A 10,949-nucleotide genomic window follows, 5' to 3' on the forward strand; every position below is an offset into this window, starting at 1 on the left:
CTTGGACTTCTTCCTTCAGTATCACTAGCCCTTGATAATACACTACCTCTTGAAATGGTTGAACATGAACCATTTCCTTTTGGTACAGTGACTCTGCATTAGCAGGTCTCAAAAGACAACTAAATTTGAGAACATTAGCAGAATGTTAGCAAACAAAAGCTCTTACCTTGGTTACTTGTGTCACTGCACTAGCTGCTAATGCTGCATTTGCAATATCTTCCAGTTTACTTCTTGAAATAGCAGAAATAAAATTTAAATAATAGGATTCATAGAGCTGATTTCGAAGATCCTACCAATAAAATAAATATCTCATTTTTATAAGCTAGTATAAAAGATGACGGCCAACAAAAACATATTATATACTCTTAACAGCAAGGTTTTGGAGGATATGTATTTAAAAGACAGAAATATAAATAACAATCAATAAAAGTGTATCAATAGAACAAACTCATGAAGAATTACCAGTTAGTTGTCAGATGTGACTGAAATACATTTTAATACTCAAAGTTATTAAATTATTAATTATCAACAAAATCCCATTAGAATATAAGAGTGCTTTGAAATAGTGTATCTACATATTTCTTAAAAAGATCCAAAATTGGGTCTCTAATATGCTAAAATGCTTATCATAGCTGGCAGATAATACAATTACTGATCTGATTATGCGAAAATACAACAAATAAGTATGTCCTTCACAGAAAACTTACAACTCAGAAATTATCAATCACAGAAGAATTTCTTCTCAATTATCGAAAATTAATAAAACTCACTATAGATATGATTCAGTTACACAAACACATAAATCAAATTTACTTACCTTCACTAACTCTAGGCAAGTAGATATTTAAAATACCCAAACTCCACAAATCTAAGATGCCATTGATTGTAACCATCATTTCAGGTACCATCAAGAATTAATTAATTGTGCCAATAAAACTTTATGACATACCATCAATTATAAGATGCATCTGATTTCAGAGATAGTAAAATATGAAAACTGATGGACTGCATGCAGCCTGCATAAGGCTGATCAAGCACAGTGGTGGCTTGACAAAGGTTAGGAGATTGCTTTTATACAGAGACTTAAGCAAATAAGTAAATGTGTTGAAGATAATGGGATCCATATTTCTAATTGTCAGAGAAAGGAGTTACAAATTTGCAAAGGGAAATACCAAAATGAACCCTGTGCTGTTGAACTGATATTGGAATTGAAGGTGTAGGGGTGTGTGTGTTATGTATGCATTAAAAAGAGACTGGGGAATAAGGAGAGAGGGATATTTATACAAACAAATATGCGTGTGTATATGTTGTGATTCTTTGGAAGGTTCAATAAAGTTAATTATTTAGTTAGACTAACAAAAAAACCAACACAGACTCATACTGGCTAGTATCTAAAATACAACGTCATTCCTAACAATCTAACACTATGAACAATTATAAGGAGCTCTGGTAGCGTAGTGGTTACGAATCGGGCTGCGAACCTTAAAGTCAGCAGTTTGAAACTACCAGCTGTTCTGTGGGAGAAAGATGAGGCTTTCTGCTCCCGTAAAGATTAACAGCCTCGGAAACCCTGTGCAGGGTCGCTATTAGTTGGAACCGACTCCACGGCACATAACCAACCAACCAACCAACATGAACCATTATATGCAAACGCGTAATATAACTTAAACAAAATGGAAAAATTCCTAGAAAGATACAAATGATCAAAACTGACTTAAGAAGACATAGAAAATCTGAAAGGACCTATAACAAAGAAAGAGGCTGAATTGTTGTTAGGTGCCGTCAAGTCAGTTCTGACTCATCACAACGTTATGCACAACAGAACAAATCACTGGTCCCTGCACCGTTCTCACAACTATATGTCTGTATCCATTGTTGCTACCACTGTGTCAATCCATCTAGTTGTGTATCTTCCTCTTTGTTATTGACCCTCCACTTTACCACTACCTAATCCAAAGAATGATTGATCCCTCCTGACAACATATCCAAAGTACAAGAGATGAAGTCTTGCCATTCTCGCTTCTAAGGAGAACTCTGGTTGCACTTCTTTCCATATAGATTTGTTTTGTTCGTCTGGCAGAGATGGTAGTTTCTATATTCACCACCAACACTGTTAAGTCAAATCCATCTCTTCTTCTATGATCATCCTATTTACTAACTTCCACATGCATAGGTTGCTGGCGAATTAGTTCCAACCCACAGCAACCTTACGTATATATGAGGCTATCAAAAATACCATGGTTTGAATCAGATGCTCCTTATACATCAAACTGATACTTTTGCTCTTCAACACTTTAAAGAAGTCTTTTGTAGCAACTGTGCCTAATGCAATGTCATTTGATTTCTTGACTGTTACTTCCATGATATTAATTGTGGATTCAAGCAAAATGAAGTTTACGATGACCTCAATCTTTTCATTTATCATGATGCTATTTATTGGTCTAATTATGTGGATTTTTTTTTTTTTTACATTGAGATACAATCCATATTGAAGTCTGCAGCCTTTGATCTTTATCAGAAAATATATCAAGTCCTTGCTTTCAGCAAGCAAAGCTATGCCATCTGCATATCGTGGGTTTTTAGTGAGTCTTCCTTTAATCATGATGCCAAATTCTTATTCATATATAATCCAGCTTCTAGGATTATTTGCTCAGCATATAGACTGAGTAAGTGAAAGGTTACAACCCTTGTGCACATCTTTACTTATTTTAAACCATTCCGTGTCCCCTTTTTCTTTTTGAACAACTGCCTCTTGGTATATGTACAGGTTCCTTATGAGTACAATTAAGTATTTTGGAATTCTCAGTCTTTGTAATGTTATCCATAGTTTGTTACAACCCACACAGTCGAATAGTTTTGCATAGACAATATAGCTAGCACAAGTAAATGTTTTTCTTGTATTCTCTGCTTTCAGACAAGATCCACCTGATGTCAGTGATAAGATCCTTCACTCCGTACCCTCTTCTAAACCCGGCTGGAATTTCTGTTGATGTATTATAGCAATCTTTTCTGAATTATCGTCAGCAAAATTTTCCTTGCACATAATATTAATGGTATTACTGATGCTTTCCGCTTTCTGATGGGTCACCTTTCTTTGGAATAGGTACAAATCTGGATCTCTTCCAATCAGTTGGCCAGGTAGCTAGCTGTCTTCCAAGTTTCTTGACATAGTCGAGTAAGAGCCTCCAGCATTGCATCAGTTTGTTGTAACATTTCATTTGTACTCTGTCAATTCCTGGAGCTTTGTTTTTCATCAATGCCTTCAGTGCAGCTTAATGATATTCCTCCTTCAATATCATCAGTTCTTGATCATATGACATCTCTTGAAATGTCTGAACATCGGCCAATTCCTTTTTATACTGTGACTCTGTGTATTCCTTCCATTTTATTTTGTCCAGAAAATATTCAATATCGAAACCCAAAGCATGAATTTTTATTTATTTTTCAGTTCTTGCAGCTTAGGAAATGCTGAGTGTGTTTTTCCCTTTTGGTATTCTAAACGTCAGGTCTTTGCACATTTCATTATAAAATTTGACTCTGTCTTCTTAAGCTGCTCTTTAAAATATTCTGTTCAGCTCTTTTACTTCATCATTTTTTCCAGTCACTTTAGCTTCTCTAACCTCAAGGGCAAGGTTCAGACTCTCTTTGACATCCACTTTGGTCTTTTCTTTCTTTCCTGTTTTTCTAATGACATTTTGCTTTCTTCTTGCATGATATTCTTTATGTCATCCCACAACTCTTCTGGTTTTCATCATTAGTGTTTACTGCATCAAATCTGTTCTTGAGATATCCTAAATTCAGGCAGGACATATTTAAGGTCATGTTTTGGCTCTCAAGAAATTGTTTTAATTTTCTTCAATTTCTGCCTAAACTTGCATATAAGCAAATGATGGTCTGTTCCACAGTCTGCCCCTAGTCTTGTTTTGGCTGATGATACACTTTCTTTTCCCAGTGTCTCTTCCTATAGATGGCAGTCGATTTGATAACTGTGTATTCCATCTGGTGAGGTCGACTGTATAGTTGCCATTTATATTGCTGTAAAAAGATATTTGCAATGAAGAAGTCGCTGGTCTTGCAAAATTTTATCACACGATCTCTAGCAACATTTCTATCACAAGGCCTTATTTTCCAACTACTGATCTTTGGTTCCCATGTTCACATTCCAGTCACCAGTAATTACCACTGAATCGTCACTGTATGTTTGATCAATTTCCAACTGAAGAAGTTGGTAAAATTCTTCAAGTTTATCATCACTAGTTTTAGTTATAAGTGAGCAAATTTGAATAATAGTGGTATTAACTGGTCTACCTTTTAGGCATTTGGGTATTATATCACAGAGAGCATTGTACTTCACAACAGATCTTAAAATGCTTCTTTTAGCAATGAATGTGATATCATTTCTCTTCAATTTTTCATTCCTTGCATAGTGAACTTGATGCTTGTGCAATTCAAAATAGCCAATACTGTTCATTTTTCTCTTTATGTCTTCCATTTCATTTTTGATGACGTCCAGTTTTCCTAGATTCATATTTCATGTATTCCGTATTTGAATTATTAATGGATACTGTCTTTCCTTTTTTTGAGTTGTGCCTCATCAGCAGATGAAGATCCCCAAAACTTTGCTCCATTCACTTTACTCAAGTCAACTCTACTTTGAGGAGGCATGTCTCCACCAATCATTTTGTAAGTGTCTTCCAACCCAAGAGACTCATGTTCCAGAACTACCTCTGAAAATGTTCTGCTGCTTTTTATACATTTTTCAGTGGCTAACCATTCAGAAGTGGTCCGTCTCTCCTTCTTCCTGGTCTTAGTCTAGAAGCTCCACTAAAACCAGCCCACCATGGAGGACCCTGCTGATATTTAAAATAACAGTGGCATACTTTTCAACATCACAGCAACACACAAGCCACTACAGTATGACAAACTGACAGATAAATGGTAGAAAGAGGCTGAATTAGTAAAAACAAAACAAAATTATCCACAATGCAAAGCTTAGTAGCTACATAGGTGTGGTCTACCAACTATTTAAAGAAATACAAATCCTTCTCAAATCTTCCAAGAAATAGAAGGAACAATTCCCAATTCATTTTATAAGGCTAGCACTACCTTGACATCAAAACCAGTGAAAAACATCACAAGAAAACTGTAACACTAGTATTTCTTATGAACACAGATGCAAAAAATGCTTAGCTAAGTACTCCCAAATTGAATCTATAAACATATATGAGGAATTATATATCAAACTAAGTGGATTCATCCTAGAATTACAAGATTTATTTAATATTCTAAAGTCAATTCATGTATTGCATCATATCAACAGAATAAAAACAAAACTACATGATCATTTCAATAGACAAAGAACATTAGAAAACAAAAAAAGAGAGCATATTTTCAAGATAAAAACACTCAACGGTTCCTTAGATACACTCCAAAATCACAAGTCAAAAAAAAGAAACAACAGATAAATTGGAGTTCATCAAAAAATTTTAATTTCTTACTTCAAACATATCATTAATGGAATGAAAAGGCAAGCCATAAAACTAGAGAAAATATTTGCATATCATATATACATAAGGGACTACTGCTGTTGTTAACTACCATTGAGTTGGTTCTGACTCATACCAACCCTGTATAAGGTTTCTGAGGAATGGCTGGTGGGTTTGAACCACTGACCTTTCAGTTCAGTGCTTATCCTATAGTGCCACACCATCCTCTAGTTAATAATGTACAGTTACAACTCAACAACAAAAAGATAAACCACCAATTAAAAATGGGCAGAGTACCTGAATAAAAAGTAGGCAAACTACCTGAACATACTATCTCCAAAGAAGATATACAAATGGCCATGAAGCACAGCAAACAGTGCTTAATATTATTAATTATGAAAATGAAAATCAAAACCATAATGAGACATTACCTTATATCCACTGTTATAACCAAAATTAACAGCTAATTAAAAAAAGTGTTGATGAGGATGTGGAAAGACTTAAACCCTTGTATTCTGTTAGCAAAAATGTAAGATGTGCTGTGACTTTGGAAAACAATCTAATAGTTTCTCAAAAGGTTATATGCAGGAGTTATCATTTGACCTAGCAATTCTACTGCTAGGTATAACTCAAGATTATGAAAAACATATGCATGCACATGAATGTTCAGAGCAGGATTCATGATAGCCAAAATGTGAAAACAACCCAAAAGCCCATCAACTTCAGAATAGATAAAGAAAATGTTGTTTACTCAAATGACTATTACTTATATAAAAAGGAATTTAGTAATGAAAAATGCTACAACATGGATGAACCCCTTGAAAGCATTACAGTAAGTAAAACATAGATAAAAAGGCAAAATATTACATGATTACTTTTATATGTTATATCTCGAGTATGCACATCTATAGAAAGAAAGTTAAGTGGGCTGCTTATAGCTGGGCAGCATGTACGATTTATGGGGTCACAGATAACAGTATGAGGTTTCTTTCGAGGTGATGAAAATGTTCTAAATCCAAATGTAGCAATGGTTAAGTCTGTGAATATACTAAAACCATTGAATTGTACACTTTAAATGGGTGTACTGTACACAAACCATATCTCAATAAAGCTGTCAGGGAATAAAGGAAGGAGGAAGAGAGCAATAATTGTTAACTTTTTGGAAAAGGGCATAATGGGGTCTACGCAGGGTAAAAGAGATTAGCTATCATTAAGCTACTTAAAAAACAAAATGTATGACCTTTACTGATGATTTAAATAGCAATTTTATTTGGTAGTGATTAATAAGTAAAGGAACTCCTGGCACGGTGCTACAGGATAAGCACTGGATGCTAACTACAAAATCAGCAGTTCAAACCCACCAGCTGCTCCTTAAAAACCCTATACAGGGTTGCTATGAGTTGAAAACAACAACAAGATATTTGTGACTTGAGGCAGAAACTGTTTGCTGGCTAATAATCTTTCCTCTTTTTGTGCTTTGTAACAATAATCCAGGTTTTGTTTGGGGTGGCAATTTAACTTTTGTAGTTTCTCTTGTAGTTCATTCTACCCAGTGTGACATAAGTGGAAGTATTCTGGGAATTTCTGGGAAAGACTTTATTTAGTTCTTGACAAAATAATAGTCAAAGCTAGCACAGCATTTTTTCCCATTCTTATTGCCTGAAATATAAATGTAGTCAGTCTTCATGATGTAAGACAATGAAAAGCAAAAAAAAATAAAGATGGTGAATTAACAAGATAGGAGCCTGAGTGTTTGGTGACATAGAGCTGTTGTACCTGCATGGGCCTTCTACTCGCAGACTTTTTACTACTTCTGAAAAATAAAACACTATTAACATATAGCTAATAGGGATTTTCTGTTTTTTTCTTTCTTTCCTACCAATCATCAGACTCAGTCTTATTAACAAATATAATTTCAAATCTTTTCTTCAGTCCAAAAATTTTAAATCATTCAGGCTATCTGAAATTTAAAGACAGTCTCAAATCTCAAAGTAGGAAACTAGATAAGGTAAATTTTTGGTATCTAATATTATTTTTATGAATCTCTTTGCAAATTAAAGGAAATAAGAATTCATATTACCTGGCACAATCTGTCAATATTTTCTTCAGTTGGCATTATAAAATATACTGCAGGAACATCTGGAATTGGATCTCGATCAGAATGCAAAATTCTAGAAGAAAGAGAAATAAAACTCAGTTGTTGTTTTTTTCTTAGTCACTTACCTAAAGAAATCAGTTAAAGCAGTATTTTCTCAAACCATAAGCTTTTACTAAAATTCAATGCAATTATTTTGTCAGTTTCTCATGGTATCAGTGTTAACATTATTAGTAAAATTCTAATCTCTTACATCTTCATCTGTTCTACTCCATTCAACTCATTCTCTCCTTCCTCAGATGGTCAGATACTTTCCTCTATCAACATTTCCCTTAAATAAGAAGTAAAGCATATTCAGAATCTATTTTATTCCTGGTTTTCAGAGAAATATGGGTTGGGGAAAGTACAGCTCTCCAAGAGAAGTAAAGCACAAAGCTGCAGAAACCCTTCTTGAAATGTAAGAATATAAAATGACATCATAAATTTTTTTTTAAGTGAAAGATACATATTTATTGCTTAATAAGAGAATACACAAGAGAACATCTAAGGATCTTAATAGATTAATTGACTTATACAATCCAGGGAATATTTTTATCCAAATACGTGAATATCAGATCATAAAACCTGTTTGTTCTTCATGTTAACATTTTATCATGCTTACATAGGAATTTTAATTAAGCTTCTGTTTCTTTGAGATTCACCTCTCTTTATATTCACTTATATGTGAAAAAGGCTCATGCTGACAATAGATCTGCACTTAGTAACTTCTTTCCATATGGCTGGCAACCAAAAGGGTTTATAATATGATAGCAGCCATAAGTTGTTCTAAGGCTTATAATCATCATTTAATATTCTGAATATACATTTATTGTTCCCTACATATCAGCCTAACCCAGCTTGGAAGATATAAAGTAATTGGTGCAATATTGTTGTTAGCTGCTGTCTGACACATAGTGACCATATGCACAGGCAGAACACTGCCTGGATCTGCACCATCCTTACAATCGTGGTTAAGCTTGAGCCCACTGCTGCTGCTACTGTGTCAATCTATCTCATTGGAGGGATACCTTATTTTGGTAGGCCCTCTACTTTACCAAACATGATGTCCTACTCCAGGGACTGGTCCCTCTTGACAAAAAGTCCAGAGTATGAGACTTGGCATCCTAACTTCTATGGAGTATTCTGTCAAAATTCTTCCAAGACAGATTTGTTTATTCTTCTGGCAGTCCAGTACTTTTAATATTCTTCATCAAAACCATAACTCAAATGCATCAATTCCTCTACAGTCTTTCTTATTCACTGTTCAATATTCACATGCATATTGTTGTTGTTGTTATGTGCCGTGGAGTCCGTTCTGACTCATAGCAACCCTGTACAGGGTTTCTGAGGCTGTAAATCTTTACAGGAGCAGAAAGTCTCATCTTTCTCCCACAGAACAGCTGGTAGTTTTGAACTGTTGACCCTGAGGTTAGCAACCACTATGCTACCAGAGCTACTGAGAATACTTTGACTTTTAGTAAGCTGCACCTTAAGTTCTCAAACTGATGTCTTTGATCTTGAACACTTTAAGGAAGTCTTATGTAGCAGATTTGCCTAATGCAATATATGTCCTTTGATTCCTTGACTTCTGCTTACTTGAAGGTGGATCCAAGCAAAATGAAGTCTGACATCTTCAATCTTTTCTCCATTTATCATGATGTTATTAACTGGCGCAGTAGTGGGGATTTTTGTTTTCTTTACACTGAGGTGTAAGCCATATATAAAGCTGTGGTCTTTGATCTTTATCAGTGAGTATTTTATTTAAGTCCTCTTCAGTTTTAGCAAGCAAAGTTGTAACATCTACATATTGCAAATTAGTAATGAGTATTCCTCCAATCCTGATGCCACATTCATCATATAATCCAGTTTTTCGGGGCATTTTCTCACTATACAGATTGAATAAGCAAGATAAAAGAATATAACCCTGGTGCACACTTTCCTAATTTCAAACCATTCAGTGTCCCCTTATTCTGTACCAATGACTGCCTCTTGGTCTATGCACAGGTTTCTCATGAGAACAATTAAGTATTCTGGAATACCAATTATTAACAATGTTATCCATAATCATCTTGATCACGAAAGACTTTGTATAGTCAATAAGGCACAGGTAAACATTTGCCTGGTATTCTCTGATTTCAGCCAAGATCCACCTGACTTCAGCAATAATATCCCACATTCCACATCTTTGCTTGAATCCAGCTTGAATCTCTGGCAGTTCCCTGTCAATGTACTGTTGCAGCCGTTTTTAATTATCTTCAGCAAACTTTTACTTGCAAATGATATTAATGATACTGCCTGATTTCCACATTCCATTTAGTCACCTCTCTTTGGAATGGGCACCAATAGGGATAACTTCCAATCAGCTCGTCAGGCAGCTGTATTCCAAATTTCTTGGCATAGATTAAGTGAGTAGCTCCATGGCTGCATCAGTTTGTTGAAAGATTTCAACTTGCATTCCTTCATTTGCCGGAGTTTTGCTCTTTCCCAATGCCTTCAGTGCACTGTGGGCTTCTTCCTTCAGAGCCAGTTTGCTCTTGGACATGTTACCTCTTGAAATAGTAGAACATCGACAAATTCTTTTTGGTACAAATTCTTTTTCCATTTTCTTTTGATGCTTTCTGCATCATTCAATATTACAAGTCAAGGCTTAAATTGTGTTCTTGAGTTCTTTCAGCTTGAGACATGCTGAGTGTACTCTTTCCTTTTGGTTTTCTAACTCTAGGTCTTTCCACATATCATTACAATACTTGATTTTGTCTTCTCGAGCTGACCTTTGAAGTATTCTTCCTGATAATATGTCTGAAGTATGAGAGAGAAAGTCTGGCCATCCTTGCTTTGAAGGGGAATTCTGGTTGTACTTCTTTAAACACAGATCTCTTTGTTCTTTTGGCAGCTCTTTGGCTTCCTCATTTCTTCCACTTGCCTTAGCACCTCTACTCTAGAGAGCAAGTTTCAAAGTCTCTTCTGACATCCATTTTGGTCATTTCCTACTTTCCTGTAGTTTTAATGACCCTTTTCTTTCTTCCTGTATGATTTTCTTGATGTCATCCCACAATTCTTCAGGACTTGGATCTAATGTATCATATCTGTTCTTGACAGTATCTATACATTAAGGAGGGATATGTTCAAGATCATAATTTGGCTCTTGTGGACTTGTGGCTAAATATGGCAGACATTGCTGGAGTTTACACAAAGATTTTAATACAACACTACCTAAGCCATCTTAGGAGCTCTGGTAGTGCAATGGTTACACGTTGGGCTGCTAACCTCAAGGTCAGCAGTTCAATACTACCAGCAGTTCCGCAGGAGAAAGATGAGGCTTTCTGCTC

General features: G+C 35.2%; 1 protein-coding gene across 1 annotated transcript in view; it reads right to left on the reverse strand.

The window, feature by feature from the left end:
• SCFD1 (sec1 family domain containing 1) overlaps positions 1-10,949 on the reverse strand; it is a 150,934-nt gene that overhangs the window by 134,113 nt on the left and 5,872 nt on the right. The window contains exons 2-3 of the mRNA XM_006835505.1: positions 7,567-7,657; positions 167-289 (exon numbers count right to left, since the gene is read on the reverse strand). Of these exons, the coding sequence (XP_006835568.1) occupies positions 167-289; positions 7,567-7,657 (214 nt within the window). The remainder of the gene's footprint in view (positions 1-166; positions 290-7,566; positions 7,658-10,949) is intronic.

Source organism: Chrysochloris asiatica, unplaced genomic scaffold (assembly GCF_000296735.1).
Source record: "Chrysochloris asiatica unplaced genomic scaffold, ChrAsi1.0 scaffold00017, whole genome shotgun sequence".
In the NCBI taxonomy this organism is placed as follows: Eukaryota; Metazoa; Chordata; class Mammalia; order Afrosoricida; family Chrysochloridae; genus Chrysochloris; species Chrysochloris asiatica.